The following is a 16,561-nucleotide window of genomic DNA, read 5'->3' on the forward strand; positions in this document are numbered from 1 at the left end:
CTTAAAGTCTTTATTTTATCTCTATGGCAGATGTCACATAGGGCACAACAGTTGGCAGTATGGTTTTCCTGCTTATACTGGAAGAAGTGGTCTTGCATGGCTATTTGAAGTTTCTGAGTTATCACAAGGGAAATCAAGCAGGACTGTGAAGCAGAAGGACAGTAACAAAAGGCTATTCTGGTGTGAGATCTCCAAGTCTTTTTCAACTCCATAAACAGACATTGCTACTGGTTTGACAAGTAGAGCCTGCTTCTGCCGGAGAAAGATACAGTTTGCCACTGGGGCAGACGCACAGCTCATAGACAGTCTGTCGAGGGTTGGTAGAGCCAGGTGTGGATGGCGAAAAAGAACCCTGTGGTAGATTCCCTAGTCGGATTGTATCAGCATTTAGAAATATCTAGAAAACAAAAGAAATGAGATATTGGTTTCCATCTCTCAATCTCAGTTGAATTCAAGTTTTCTTGCTAACTTATTTTTAAGGGAGATCAATATTCCAACCTGAAGCTACCACATAAATATAATTTTATTTATTTTTATTTAATTTATGCAGAACATATAGCCCGCTAATACCATTACAGTTCACTGCAGGTTACAAAGGGGTCTTTTACTAAAGCTTAGCTCGAGTTATCTGCAGCAGGGTCCATTGGAATAAAATGGGCCCTGTTGCAGATAACTTGAGCTAAGCTTTAATAAAAGACCCCCAAAATAAGAAGTGAACACAGAATACAATACAATATACCATAATATTCAGAAAATAGGCTTAATTAGAAGATCCTATTATACATTTACGTACTTATCTTTATGCCATATATTCAGCAGCCCCATAAACATGGAGAGGGTTGCTAAATATGAAGTCCTATACTTAAACAAATAACTTGGGCTATGATAGTGAGGACCATTATTTGTGTCTTCCTCCTAAATGAATACATTTGTCTGGATAGCAGCTAAAGATGGCCGTTATCTGTGAAGATTTTCATCCCAACCCTTGAATGCCCCAGATCCCTCCTAGATTTTAACAGATACATTTTGACTTGACATTGAGTTCCCATCCAAAATTTATATTAGCCCAGTGGTTCCCAAAGCTGTTCTGGGGGCTCCCCAGCCAGTCATGTTTTCAGGATATTAACAATGAATATTCATGAGAAAGATTTGTATACAGTGGAAGCAGAGCATACAAATCTTTCTCATTAATATTTATTGTGGATATCCTGAAAGTTGGACTGGCTGGGGAACTCCCAGCACCAGGTTTGGGAAACACTGTATTAGCCCGAAGTAGAACACCCCCAAAACTCTTATACAATTAGGACCTATTAATCAGCCAGCAGTGACATGCTGACTGTTGCCAGATTTATTAACAGATATTCAGTTCTAGGTTATGTCCGGGCACTGGCACTGTATACCCAATCTGAGCATATGTGGCCAGATAATACCTAGCTGCTTAAATATAATATTCAGTAATGAACTAGTTAAGATGAACTGCATAAAAATAGGACTGTGTTAATGTGGTCTTATTTATTCAGTTATTTCAGCCAGCTAAGTGCTGACTGTGCCCCTGCAATGTCCACAAAGTAGCCGGTTTTGGCTTAGGTGCTAACTAGGGATATTCAGAGGCACTATCAGGCTATGGGCTACTGAATATGTTCAGTTAGCCCTCGAGAAACGATTTAAACAGGGGACACAAAAGAGGCAGAAGTTTTGCGATGCAAACAAAGCAGAACAAACATCCAGGCCCACAACTATAGAGGATCAAAAAGCAAAGCTGCATCAAAGGCAAAATCATATATTATGAAACAATAAAACCATAAATTACTAAAAATGATAATAATGAAAGTCCTATAAAACCATGCATAACTATATAAAACACCCAAAGACTAATATATATATAATGTGTGTGTGTGTGTGTGTGTGTAGAGAGAGAGAGATCAAATCAAAAAGCATGTAAGGTCTTTTAGCCCTTCTATACTTTTGGAATTGAATTTTGGCTATGAAGTTTAAACCTCCAGAGAGGTTAGGTTGATTTGCTGGAGAATCCTTGGAAGATTTGCTGCAAAGTTTTCTGTGATACTGGTAAGACTGATTTGATATCTGCTTTTAAAATTCAACTTCACTGTTACTCTAGAGAGAAGTGTACTTTTTGATTTAACCTCTTTAGGTATGTATTTTAAAACATAAGTAATGCTTAAGCTGTTTTCAGTAGCTGCTTTCACTTTGATTTCTATTTTATGTAATATTCTGCCCCCCCCCCCCCCCCCTTTCCTCCAGGGAATACATGTTCAGGTCAATAAGACAAAGTGGTGCATTCAGACTCTAGAGAAGAGTACATATGTTCTGGAAATTGCCAAACCTACTCCTGATACAGGAGCCCGAAGTGAGTTCATGAGGCTTTAAATCAGGGGTAGCTAACTCTATTCTTCAAGACACAAACTGGTCAGATTTTCAGTTTATTTATTTATTTATTTGCTGCATTTGTAACCCACATTTTCCAACCTATTTGCAGGCTCAATGTGGCTTACAATGTTCTGTCATGGCAGTTGCCATTCCAGAGTAAGAGATACAATCGGCATTACATAAGAACATGGATGATATAATAGAATTAAGTAACTGGTATAGAGGGAAAAACATTCAGAATAATTAGGTAAGTGGAGATGCATTATAGTTCCTATTAAGGATCGTTGTGGTATGTTTTATTGAAGAGAAAAGTCTTCAAAGATTTACGAAAGTTAATAATGTTGCAAACTGTTTTCAGATCAAGTGGCAATGCATTCCACAGCTGCGTTTATGTATAATGATTATGCATATGCAAATTTATTTCACTCATATTCATTAGGATATGCTGAAACCTGATTTGTTTGTGTTCAAGAATGATGAGTGTAGAGTGTCCACCTCTGGTTTAAATAATGGTATATGCAAAAGGATAGAACTGTAGTATACAATAAAGAATGGGCTCAATCTTCAGTGGTTCCTACAAGGATAATGTCATTCATTGAGGCTAGCCATTGATTTTCAGGGAGTTTTATCTACAGTAGATAATGTTGCTAAAAATCACTGCTGGCTGCCACAATGCTATCCAGATAGTGTCGGGACGGTCTGAGACAGAGTCAAAGTATAGCTGGGACTTATACAGGTATGGGCAGCATTCTACACCAGTATTCAGACAAATATCTGTGTTACAGGATTGCAAAATAGCTGCTTATCCTGGTATGCCATTGCTGAATAATGTCCACTTACCCAGATATGTTATAAGTACATAAGTATTGCTGTACTAGGACAAAGATTCATCAAGCCCAGCATCCTGTTTCCAACAGTGGCCAATCCAGGTTTAACGTATATGGCAGGATCCCAAAATAGTATAGATTGCATGCTGCTTATACCAGGGGCGTAGCTACGGGTGGGCCTGGGCCCACCCAATTTTGCCTCAGGCCCACCCAAAAACATGCATCCATTTCTTTTTCACCTTCTCCCACCCCTGCCGCGGCGCTTGCACTTTACTATCGGCGCTGCCTGGCAGCAACTCACAGACGCGACGTCCTGCTCCGGGGCCTTCTCTCTCCCGTGTCCCTGTGTAAACAGGAAGTTGCATCAGTGCAGCGGCAGGAGGGCTCTGGAGCAGGATGCCACATCTACAAAGTGCAAGGCAGGTGCTGCGGCAGGGGTGGGAGAGAGGATCACTGCAAAAGGACGGTATGTGCTCGAGGGCCCGCCGCGGCAATGATGTAGTCCGTGGAACTGGAAGAAGGCAGCGCGGGACCTCCCAGACCAGTCACGTTACGCTGATGGCTCTGCGGCACCCGACACGAACTTCCTGTTTCTGAGAGGGCAGGAGGGGCGGGACTCCCGCCCCTCCCGCCCTCACAGAAACCCCGCCCTCACAGAAACAGGAAATCTGTGTCCTAGGGGTGAGACACTGCAGAGTCATCGGCATGACGTGTCTGGGAGGTCCTACGCCGCCTTCCAAGGACTGCATCGTTGCTGGGTTTAGTAGTGGTAATCATGGGTAAGGACTGTTGGCAGTTGAAGGGGAGAGAGCTGCTGTAGGGGACAGGAAGACTTGCAAGTGCCAGAGAACAAGAAGGGAAAAACTGGGCATAAGGACGGACACCGAGGAGGACTGAAAAATAGAAGACATGCTGGATTGGGGGTGAGGAAAAAGGACACAGAGGAGGACAGAAAATAGAGGAGATGCTGAATTGGGAGTCGGGATATAGGGAAGGAATGCTGCTCACAAGAGAAGGAATGGGGGGTGGACACAGGGAGGAACAGGACATAGAGAGGGCATGCTGGTTATGAAGGAAGAATGGTGGAAGATTTTGGATACCCAGAATGAATTCTCACAAGGGTTGCTGGATAAGTGAAGGAATGCGGGAAGGAACGGCGGAGGGGGGAAGAATGGATGCAGGGAAGGACTGGACACAGAGAGGGGTTGATGAACATGAGTCAAAGAATGGGAGAAGAATCTGAACACAAGGAAGGACAGGGTGCAGGACTTGTTGGACATGAGGTAAGGAATAGGGGGAGATTATGGCCACAGGGAGGATAAGAGCAAGGACACAGAGGGAGGATAAAGACATGGACACAGAAGGGAGATTGATGGTGGACATGGAGAGAGAAGAAAGGTCAATTGGACAGAGGATATTGGAAAAAAAGTTAAGAGAAGACAGAGGAATGCAGAAACCAGAGACTGGGACAACATGATTAGAAAAATAACATGATCAGACAACAAAGGTAGAAAAAATGTTATTTTCTATTTAATGATTGGAATATGTCATGCATGAGAACTGAGCATGCCTATGGTGCCGAAGCCAGTGTCACTAGCATGGAGCAGTGCTTTTGACTGCTGTGATTTTCTAAACAGGGGTCTGTAGGCTAGAGATCTTCACCAGCTAAAGTATTTCATTTTTTTTAAGTTCATGGTTGGGGGAGGGGGGAAGGGAAGAGGAAATGCATGCCCACCTAACCTGCCCACTGGCCCACCCAAAAACTGCCTTCTGGCTACGCCACTGGCTTATACCAGGGATAAGCAGTGGATTTTCCCAAGTCCACATTAATAACAGTGTATAGCCTTTTCTTCTAGGAACTAGTCCAAACCTATTTTAAAACCTTGCCATGCTAACCACTTTTAACCACATTCTCTGACAAATTGTAAAGCTTAATAATACACTGAAAGCCCAATGCACAAAGGCTCCATTAAAATGGCAGCCCGGCAAGAAGTTAAGTTGTAAGCAGCTGCTGATGCACAAAGGGAATGGTATGCAAATAAGATGCATGGATCCCCCTTTGTGCATCAGTCACTGTTTGTGACTCCTTATATGGTGCTTAGCCCCTTCCAGTGATGCACTGGGCAGGGGCTGCATGCCACCATTTTGTAAAGGGCGAGCCAGAGGTAGGATGGAGGAGGTGTTGCTCCTACCCTCCTGCCTCCAACATTTTAAGGTATGGGGATGGGAGAGTAAGAGGGTCACAAGAATGAGGGGGCTCAAGAGGTGGTCCACTGGACCACTAGGGATTTTTGATTTAGGGGGTGCAGGGAGCACTGGGGTGTTAGGAGAGGGTCCACTGGACCACCAGGGAGTTTTGATTCAGGGCCACCAGCGGGGTGTCAGGAGGGGGTCCACTGGAACACCAGGGATTTTTGATTCAGGAGGTCATGGGGAGCACCAGGAGGGTTCCCATGGAAGTGTACCGAGTGCCAAGTTCTTTGAGTGATGTCTCCTCCTCCTCCTTCTCCTTGCTTTAACAGCACAGATGCGGAAAGTCTCCTTTAAGGAGGTGCTAGAGATTCCAATGGGGATGGGTAAGATTTCTGTCCCTGTGCAACTCTCTAGTCACAAGGGGGTCCACTGGACCTCCAAGGATTTTTATGGGAAAGTGCAGTGAGGTAGAGAGCACAAGCATGCAGCCTTTGCAACTGCCTGTATTTTCTTCCTCTCCAACAGCTCCAGAGCTGCAGTAAAATCTAACTCCTTAAAGCTACGCACTCCTTTCTGTGCATTGCATGGAATACTCTTAATACTGATGAACTCGTTTTAATATATTTGTTTGTGATTCTCAGTAGCTGCTAACAACACACGTTAGAACCAAAGAAAACCCCTTTGTACATTACTCACTTAATAGTGTTTGCTCTACAACCAGTCTAAAGCAAACTTTGAAAGTTCGATAAGTTTTGTACATTGGCCTCTAAGTGAAGAATAATTTTCTCTGATTTGTTTTAAACATACTACTTAGGAACTTCATTGTGTTCCTGCTAGTATTTGTACTTTTGGAAACAGTAAACAATCAATTCATGCCTACCTGTTCTACTCCCCTTATTATTTTATAGACCTCTATCAAATGTCCACTCAGCTGTCCCTTCTTCAGACTGAAGAGCTGTAACCTCTTTAGCCTTTCCTCATAGCAGAGTTGTTCTACCTCCTTTATCATTTTGATTGCCCTTCTCTATACCTTTTCTAATACAGCTGTATCGTTTTTGAGAAGCATTGACCAAACTTGTACACAACTGGAGAAATTTTATATATGGTGCTGAATGCTAGGCACTACATCCATGCTGAATTTTCAGAATGAAAAATATTCTAATGGACGCAAGGTATGAAAACAGGCCAGAAATGACAAATCCACATGAAAACACCATTGGTTATCCGTTTTGTTTTAGGGTAAAATTTTGTGCCCTATTTGTTCTAGAAACAGGTCTACATCAAAACATTGAAGTCTGAGGCCTAGATGTTTTTATTTTCTTTCATTGTGGATTTAAAATGTCCTAGTGTTAGGAACACCCTAATCCCACCCCTGAAATGTCCCTGACATACCCTCTTGTGATTTGGATGAACTGCAGATAAATTGTATAGATAAATGTCTAATATCTCTAATGCAAACTACAAAGTACCACACAGTCTTTTGTTAAGAGGTAAAAGACTTCAAATACCCGGTGCAAATTCACTCTGTATTGAAAAGCACCGCTCCGCTCTGCCATTGGTTCGTTGATTTACCAGTACGGTTACAGGCGGGCATCCTCATCAGTCTAAAATCCTCTTTGTGTTGCTAATTCACATACACTTTTTATATTTTATATGCAACTATTCGCACTTATCTTTTTGGGCGTTTTCTAGTAGGTTCGCTCTACAGCGAGCTCCTGTTTCGCATTCACTTCATTAGGAGCTGAACCCCCGCTGTTGTTGCCCTCTCGCAGTGTCTGCTGTTTTATTGCTCTCCACCGCTAAGACTGTGTGGTACTTTGTAGTTTGCATTAGAGATATTAGATTTTGAATTCAAAAGCAAACATTGGGTAGATTAAATAAATAGATAAATGTCTGCAAAACAGGTTTCAAAAATACTGATTTGGATATGTTTGTGAGAAAAACATATATGTGGATGTATATGTATATATATGTATATGTGTACCTGTATGTAGAAGGGTTACATTATACAAAGCAATGAATTATTTTTATTATCCAGGGAGAAATATACATCAATTAATAGACATACTAAAACAGAAGAGATTTAGGTTAGGTATTAAAAAGCTTTCTAATCGTATGAGTAGATAATGAGTAGATAATGAACATTACCTGAGGGTGGGGTATAAAATTAATTGAAGGGTTTCTTTAAAGGAAGGTTGGGAAAACATTTGTCTGGGATGAAAAACATACTATGAATTATGCCTGGTAACTGGGTAATAAATTAGAGTTCTCCTTTAGCAATTTATAGATTTGAGAAGCAAATAAGAAAAAAAAGATTTAGTAGTTCAATTAAATTAACAAAAAAGTAATTACAGATTCATAAAGAATAAAGCAAGGTATTATGACTTCTTAAGCATAGAAAGTGCATATCAACCACAAGAATGAGGAAGTATTAATTAAACTGTGAATACATTTGGAAAGTCCCCATTTGGCACATGAGGTATAGTTTAGGTTACCTTAATACTGAAATAAATTAATGTAATAGGGGAATCTGAAGAGTAATTATAAATACAAATAGAGGGAAAAACAACTATCTTATTAAGAAACAAAATAGAAAGACTAAAACAGGAAGATGACAAGGTCTAAAATAGTGGAGGCTAGCACTGTAACAAGTTCATGAGAACTACAATTGATGCAAAATAGTGTTACCTTTCTGTTGCATGTCTTCTATTGGTTCCAGAGAGACTAATAAACACCTTGCATGATAATAATTGTAGGGGTCTTTCCTGCTGTGTTTGCTAGACCTGAACCATCTTTTCCTGAACCAATATGGATTTTGCAGCTTGAGGCCTGATACAACAGAAAACAGCTTTCTTCAAGGAAAACTACTTGGCATAGCTGTGCTGCTGGCTTCACCCAAGGTCATGTTGTTTACTTTGATCTAGCCTTCAGCTATCTCCTGGGAGGTGCACAGGAGCAGCTGTCACAGAGACAGAATCTCATGTACATCTATGAACCATGAAGAGGAGTTTGCTACCATCAGGCTTGTGTCTGATGAGAGATTCTTGCTGGAAGGTGGGTAAACAAGAGGTACAGGGTTGGTGATTGATCCATATGTGTCAACTGGACCCAGAGGAATGCAAATGCTGGGTATCAGAGAGAGAGAAGGAAATCAGACGAGAAGCTTGCCTAGTGTATGGATCTCTCTTAGAGGAGATAGAGACTGATCTGCCCAAAACACCTGTGAACTGCAATTCCTTGTGCTAATAGCTGACATGATCCAATTCAGCCACAACTTTGTGGCTTCCCCAAAGTCTGAGTAACCAGCTGCACTGAGCATGGACCTTGGACTATCTTGATCTACAAGGGCTCGTAGGTAATCTGCTGGAGCCTAGAAGAGAAGCAGATTCTGCACATCACCTGAACTTGGACCTACGGGACTGCAAGGATGAGATTCAGAACTTCCCTTCTTATGGCTCAGGTATTAGTTAGCTTAGGTTTTTGCCTGTAACTGATTGGTTTTCCCGGGACTTGTGGTCAGTAGCCTAACTTTGTTGCTAAGGTGGTAATCTTTGCATAGGATAGTTGTGTAATTACATATACATATATCTATTGGTAATCAGTATTTTGATAGTGTACATAGTTGTGTAACTTGCTTTGCATTTGCCATATTTTTATATATTTTAAAATATATCTATAATAAATATATTTCTAGTTTGGTTTTATTCCTTTCATTGTTGGGCAGCCTCACAATAATCTAAGGGCCACATATATCAGGTACTGATCATCCCCTTTTGTCAAACAAGTCCAGATTAATTACTATATTAATGATTCTCTGCTAATCTACAGTACCTACAGATGGGGTTCTCATTTGGTTGTGAGCATTCTGTCTATGAAAGCACTTTATTGCACTGCTTCTGTTTATGTATGGAACTTGTTTAGAGTATCTGTCTCTTTTGCAGGTATTTCTGCTGTTCTGTTACTATGTACAGACTGAGGACTTGTCCTTTGGATTAAGGATTGCTGTCTCTTGCATGGATATTTGCTGCCCTGCTCCTGTGCAGGGATTGTGCTTTGTACCTATTGAGGAGCTTTAGGTTTTATTCTGGCATTTTGGTAGCATTTTTGTTTGTGCTATGGCATCTGCTTCTCCTTTGTTGTTCGAGCTAGAGCTGTCTGTTATTTCCAGGATCACTACTGTTGTCCTGGGGCAATCTACGCTGGAGTCTTATTTGGATTCATTGCTTAATTTGTTTCAGGGGGTTGTGAAGATGAGAGTTCTGCCTATGGCACTGTTTTGAACAATGTGCTTAAGTCTAAGACTCAAGATTCCACTGAGTCTTTGGTGGACCTGTCCTATGCTTTATTCACACTGAAGCATCATTTAGTTTCTGATTTGCTAAGTGTGATACTCTCTATGCTGAATTGCTTCAGTGCCAGGTAAAAGTGACTGAGATTGAGTGTCGGAAAGTTGACTTGCAGCTCTACTTCTCAGGCTACTGAGCTCAGCCGTCCCCCTTCTTCCCTGGTCTTGGCTGAGGAGTGTGGTGGGGAGGGGGAGGGCATACTTAGTACTTATGGCTCTCCTGTGGATGGCCTTTTTCTGCCCTACACTAAATGTCAATAGCTTCAGGGTCGATGCGATTCTTTGTTGACTGATAAATCTATGTTAGAGGCTCAGATTCAAGCCTTGCAGACTTCTCTGGCTTAGAAAGAAGTCTCTCTCAGTTCTGTGTCCCTGAAGGTCTCTAACTTACAGGCGGTGCTGGATGCACAGACACAACAGGCTGCCCGGTTTCACTCCCTCTCAGAGGAACTGAAACTGAAGTCTGAGGCTGACATCTGGGCTTTGAACTGAGACTTATGGAAGTCAATTACTGAATATGACACTGCCAGTCAGGCCCTTCACTGAGCTAATAGGGAACTGCATAACCTCCAGGAGAAACATAACATACTCACTCTGTGCTTAAAGCTAGCCATTTATAAAAGAGATGCTTGTTCCACATCCCTGGTAAATTACAAGGAGGAGTTTACTGTTGTGAGACAGGAATTGCTCACTGTCCACTGTGAAATTGACTTAGCACATTTGTACTCTAATAGCATTTCTGGTTCATGGTCTTCTAGTCCTCATGCTCCTATGGATTGTCCATCAGCTTGGCAGCCTTCTGCCTCTGAGAGCTTGCATTTTCAGTGCACTCATCTAGCCCCTTCTGAACGGGTTTCTGCTCCTCAGCAGGTCAGTTTTATTTTTTTGATCTTAGCAGCAGACAGGAACAGGCGGAAGATTATAACAGTTTCCAGTTACCTTCTTGGGATTGATCAGTGTCAGCACCTACACTCAACACTGTCAGGTCTGGTTTTGCAGTCATCAGCAGTAAATCTGATCACATGCTCCGTCCATTCAGGTCTCAGCTCTCTACAGTCCCTGACTATATCACAAGAAACAAGCTCCACTGCTTTCTTCTCCTACTGGTGAAATGTGTTACCGCTTGCAGTCACAAAAGGGAGCTTTGCTATATCTGGAAAAGCAGTCAAAAATAATGAAGTTACTGAACAATGATTGTTCCATTCAGAGAATCGTCCAATATATCTATACAGGCTCACCTGGATTCAGTGCATGGCCTGTTTAAAACCCCCCAGGTCCATTCTGTTACAGATAAATAGGCTTTACTCAAAAGGACTGTTCATGAAGATTATCAGAATTATCTAAAGGCTATAATGGCAGACAACCCTAACCTGCTTATTGTGCAGCAGGCTTTAAAGAACAGGTATGATTTGTTTGTGGATCCACAGAAGCGAAACGCACCCCAAGGATCTTGAATTTGGTGATTTCTGAAATCTTTTTGTGAATTGAAAACAGAAAGCCTTTTTCCAGCCTTCTGAAGCAGACAGAGGATATTTTTTAATATCTGTTGCATACTGTCTGCTGAGCCTGTCACCAATTTAGCTTCTAAAGGTTGGCCTGATGCTCAAGTGAGTATTTGTGCTGCTACATCCATACTTTCTCTTGAGAGTAATGTGTCTGCTTCTTCTTCATAGGTACCTGTTGGCAATACCCAGAATCACCAGCTTGGCAGCACGGTGACTCACATGGATGGAGAAGGCTGGTGTCAGTCTAAAAAGAAGTGCTTTAGCAAGAAGTGGGCTGCGGAGAAGATGTGGGCTCTAGAAGCACAGCTTGCTGAACTTGAGGCAAAACAACATACATCTGACCCTAGTCCCCATCAGAAGTTGCCCTCTTCACAGAAGTGGGGAGGGAAATTCCAGCAGCCCAAGGATAAATCTTCTGGGCCCAAACCTGCTGTGGGGCCTAGTGTTAACTCTGTTGAGGTGGTTGCTCAGTCCTCTTCCGAGGAGGAGCAGCATGAGTAACTATATCTACCTTTTCTTCACAGGCTTCCATCTCTACCATCAAGTTATTGCTCTGCATCCTGCCATTGAAGAGCCTGCTGTGATGTATGCAGGGACCCAGCCCTCTGACCTAGAGTGGCTTCCTTCATGGGACTCTATCAGGGAACACAGGTATTTTCTGGGTAAACTTACTCCTAAGTATTATAGATATACTTTAGATCTGTTGATTCAACAGACGTTTCCATGTCAGGATCTGCAAAGGTTCCATCTCTGTAGAACTTAGGGACACTTCCATTTGAATTAATTTCCAGCATTCAATAGACTCTCACATTCTGGAGCTCCGGTTGGATGATGCTTCAAGGGGGGGCGGGGAGGAGCATGGTGAAGTAATCACAGTCCAGAAAGCTCAGATAGCTGACACTGTTCTTCATATTGACAATTTGGAGATTGTTTTGAATGACTCGCCTGCTGCATATGACCCGGCGGATGTTGCTACTGACATACCTCAAGGAGCCTCTTCTCGTTCTAATCCTGATATGCACATCCTCACATGTTAACTTCCATTCAACAGAAGGATGATGCTTTTACCATCACAGTCCAGATGGTTGGCACCCAGTCACTTCAGGCCTCTTTGTTGTTACCTTGTGATGTTTTCTTCATCAGTGACACTCTTTACAGCTTTCTTCGCAAGTCTTTGCAAATCCCATCTGTGAAGTGCCACACCACATTTGTACAGGTGTCTGTGCAAGGTGCCAAGCCACTTGTAGGAATTTGCAGTCTTCCCTTGACCTTGGGAACAAAGAGTTTCACCCACCACTTCACTATTGTCTGAGGCCTGCAACAGCCCTTATATTTGGGGTCGGATTACCTCATCAGACTGGGAGTTTATGTGGACCTGGTGAATCACATCCTGTAGAGTAGCCCAGTGTACTCTGAAACTGTGACTTCCAGCCTGAAGTCTGGATAGACCGTACCCCAGGACTGTGAGGTGCTCTGAGCTGAAGATGTGAGGATCCCAGGAAGAGTTCAGAACTTTTCCCTCAAGCTCTGCCTTGCTCAGGGTCAGCGTCTTTTAGACAAGGTGGTGTTTTTCAGTCCTCATTCTCTCTTTCAGGACCTTGGGTTTTCTACTGGCACTTTGCCACGTCTGGAGGTGACTGGTTCTTCCTTTCACTTGTTAGTCACAAATCTTCAGCCTGATCAAGTTGTTCTTTCTGCAGGAAAAACTCTTGGTTTTCTGGTGGGAGAGTCCTTTCCTCATGTAGAGATCAGTTTGCTTATTATTGATAGGCTGCCTTCCTCTTGGAGCACCTGCCAGATGGAGAAACACCTGAATATCTTTTTTACCTCCCTCAGAGGTTTCATCTCTCTTGAGTTTGTCTGACCATATGATGCAATGTGTTCTCAAGTGCAGTTGGGCGATGACTTCTTGATTTTGTCTAGAAGGATGTATTTACCCCAGATGCCTAGAGTGGTGCAATCTGTTGAAATTTCATCTTTACAGGAGGAATTGAAGAGCAAGTGGACATTTCATCCAATCAACCTTTCTCAGAGTTTGATGCCGTGGTGAAAGACCAGGTGGAACAGGCTGATGCTTGTACTACTGATATATAGAAGGCATGGAGGGGCATAATCGACCAGAAACGCCTATCTCCATGGGCGTTTATCTCCGAGAACGGGTCCGTGAAGGGGCGGAGTGAACCGTATTTTAAAAAAAAATAGACGCCCATGTGTTATTCGCCAAGGTGTGAGCTGGGCGTTTTTGCTTTTCAGCGATAATGGAAAATGAAATCGCCCAGCTCAAAAACGAATAAATCCAAGGCATTTGTTCGTGGGAGGGGCCAGGATTCATAGTGCACTGGTCCCCCTCACATGCCAGGACACCAACCGGGCACCCTAGGGGGCACTTTTACAAAAACAAAAAAAAAGGTAAAAGAGCTCCCAGGTGCATAGCACCCTTCCCTTGGGTGTTGAGCCCCCCAAATCCCCCTCAAAACCTACTGCCCACAAGTCTACACCATTACTATAGCCCTAAGAGGTGAAGGGGGGCACCTACATGTGGGTACAGTGAGTTTGGGGGGGTTGGACGACTAAGCATTAAGCAGCACAATTGTAACAGGTAGGGGGGGGATGGGCCTGGGTCCACCTGCCTGACGTCCACTGCACCCCCTAACAACTGCTCCAGGGACCTGCATACTGCTGCTTGGGAGGAGGGTATGACATTTGAGGGTGAAAGTAAAAAGTTGTGAAACATCATTTTTTTGTGGTGGGAGGGGGTTAGTGACCACTGGGGGAGTCAGGGGAGGTCATCCCCGACTCCCTCTGGGGGTCATCTGGTCATTTAGGGCACTTTTTGGGGCCTTATTCGTGAAAAAACAGGGTCCAGGAAAAGTGCCCTAAATTCTAGCTACAAACGTATCCATTATCGGCGAAAGGCGCCCATCTCTGTTCGGGTGATAACCACGCCCCAGTTCCGCCTTCACCACGCCTCCGACACGCCCCCGTCAACTTTGTCCGCATCCGCGACGGAGTGCAGTTGAAAGCGTCCAAAGTTCGGCTTTCGATTATACCGCTTTATTTGTTTTTGTGAGAAAAACGCCCATCTCCCGATTTAGGTCGGAACTTGGGCGTTTTTCTCGTTCGATTATAAGCAGGATAGTTGACTGAGTTGCTATATAAGTACAAGGACCTTTTTGCTGTAGACTCATATGATTGTAGGCTTATGGACCTGCATGTCACCAGAATTCCTACTGAGTCAAATAGCAAGCCTGTCTTTGTGCACCAGTATAAGATTCTATTAGCTTTCTATGAATCAGTTCAAGAGATTCTCAACATTTTAGAGGCCAGGGGCATTATTAAGCAATGTAACAGTATGTACAATTCTCCTCCATTGCCCATTTTGAAAATGAATAACAGCTGGAGACTCACACTGGATTACTATCAGCTAAACAAGTGGGTACCGTTGTCCAGGTGGCCTATGGCACCTCCGGATCAGAATCTTGCTACTATCAAAGGGGCTAAGTATTTCACCAGTTTGGATTTGGCGTCTGGATTTTGGACAATGCCAGTACCTAGCGCTCCTTAGTAAACATTCCTCTTAAAACTCAACACAACATAGAGGATTCTGTTGCACTAAAGTATAAATGAGAAGTTCTGAAAAGAAAACTGTCTTTACCAAAATGGAACACAATAAAAACTAGTTAAACCGGCACAGAGCCAAATGCGTGTTAACAGCAGACAAGCATGAACCGCTGAAAAGTGAGGGTCTAAAATAAAAGAGTGAGCTAATTGGCAAATCACCATTGAAAATGGTGTGAAAAAGTAAAGACTGGTGACAAATGGTAAAAGGAAATAAATCAAACCTCGTTTTCAAAAAGAAAGTCAAGCCTTGATTTGGGAAAGAATCCACATTAAAACGGTGGAATGCCAAGCCTCGTTATCAAGCAAAAATGGTAAAAAGCCTCATTGTGATGGAAAAAGAATGAGGCTTTTGCTAGAAAACTGAATTGCAAAGTCAAATCCACATCTTATTTATGGACAATATTAAAAAACTAGTCAAAAAAGTGTCAAATCTAAATATAAATTAAATATGAAAAAAAGGACTGTACATGGGAACCTACATTCAAAAAAGGGGAATGAAAATATATAAATATCTTGTGAACCAGATTATTTGGATCTGTGCTAGTGTGACTAGATTTTATTTTGTTCCAGTTTGGTAAGTAAAGTTTTCTTCTCAGCACTTCTCATTTATGCTTTAGTGCAACAATATTCTGTATGTTGCATTGGATTTTTAAAAGTGTTTTATCCTGTATAAATTTATATTGTCAGCAGTTTTTTTATAATCATTTATCTTCACTGCATTTTTGAACTCAGTACTTATATTCATTTAATTGTTTATATGCGTGCTTAAATGGCGGATTTCCAAAGTAATATTATATTGTGTTTTACATATATTTATACATCTTTTCATGTGAGCTAAACACCATTGTGACTATTCATAAACTTGATTTCACTACGGGCTTTTCCACTGTGTTCTGGTTGATTCCATGATGATAGTCTTTCTATGTATGTGATAGCAAATGGCTATTCATACAATCAATTAATTAGTTTTTCTTCAAAATGATGCATCTGTGTATTTGCAGCAATGCACTTTCTTCCCGAATGTGCTGGTTCGCTGAGATGTCATTGTATTGATTGTTGAACAGTATACCATCGTTAACAGAACTCATAATTTTTAAATCATGTATAAGTGTCAGTTCTTGCCACATTCTTATTCTTGTGTGTATATTTTTATTGAAATTTTATTACTGTATATTCACATTTTTGTCAGCACACCTACATTCATAGAACACTACTAATGTTATCATTGAAAATGTTCTTCTTTTTGCTTTTTTCATTTCTACTCTTTTTGTTTTGTTTTGTTTTGTTTTATTTTGTTTCAGTGATTCTGTTATGCAGCTGCTAAGCTCTTCATCCCCATCTTTTCTTTTTTCTTTATATATTTTTAAGATTTGTTATCTCCTTGATCTTTTACAAATAATTTTATTTTCACTCCTTCCTGTGAGATTTGCTCATTGATGCAATTATAACACACTTTTATTATATAAATCAACTTAAGCTTATAGCTTTTTTCATCTGATATTTTTTATTTATTTCTGTTTCAGCTTTTTATTGAAGTTTTATTATTTATGTAATTATTGTTTACTTTTGAAGTCATAATATTTTTGATTACTTCTTAATCCTTATTAGATACTCTACTTTGTATTCTCTAGCCAATTTGTCTTTTTATCATCAGTGGCTGGTATGTTTTGTTTCATTTCTGT

The 16,561-nt window shown here is 41.6% G+C and overlaps 1 protein-coding gene across 2 annotated transcripts in view; it reads right to left on the reverse strand.

Annotated features, from left to right (window-relative positions):
* Positions 1–202: 202 nt before the first annotated feature.
* The window catches only part of SGCZ (sarcoglycan zeta), a 525,004-nt gene continuing 508,645 nt past the window's right edge, over positions 203–16,561 (reverse strand). For both annotated transcript variants that reach the window (XM_030192644.1, XM_030192643.1), the window contains one exon: positions 203–397. In XM_030192644.1, coding sequence (XP_030048504.1) covers positions 203–397 — 195 coding nt within the window. The remainder of the gene's footprint in view (positions 398–16,561) is intronic.

Source organism: Microcaecilia unicolor, chromosome 2 (genome assembly GCF_901765095.1).
Source record: "Microcaecilia unicolor chromosome 2, aMicUni1.1, whole genome shotgun sequence".
NCBI lineage: Eukaryota > Metazoa > Chordata > Amphibia > Gymnophiona > Siphonopidae > Microcaecilia > Microcaecilia unicolor.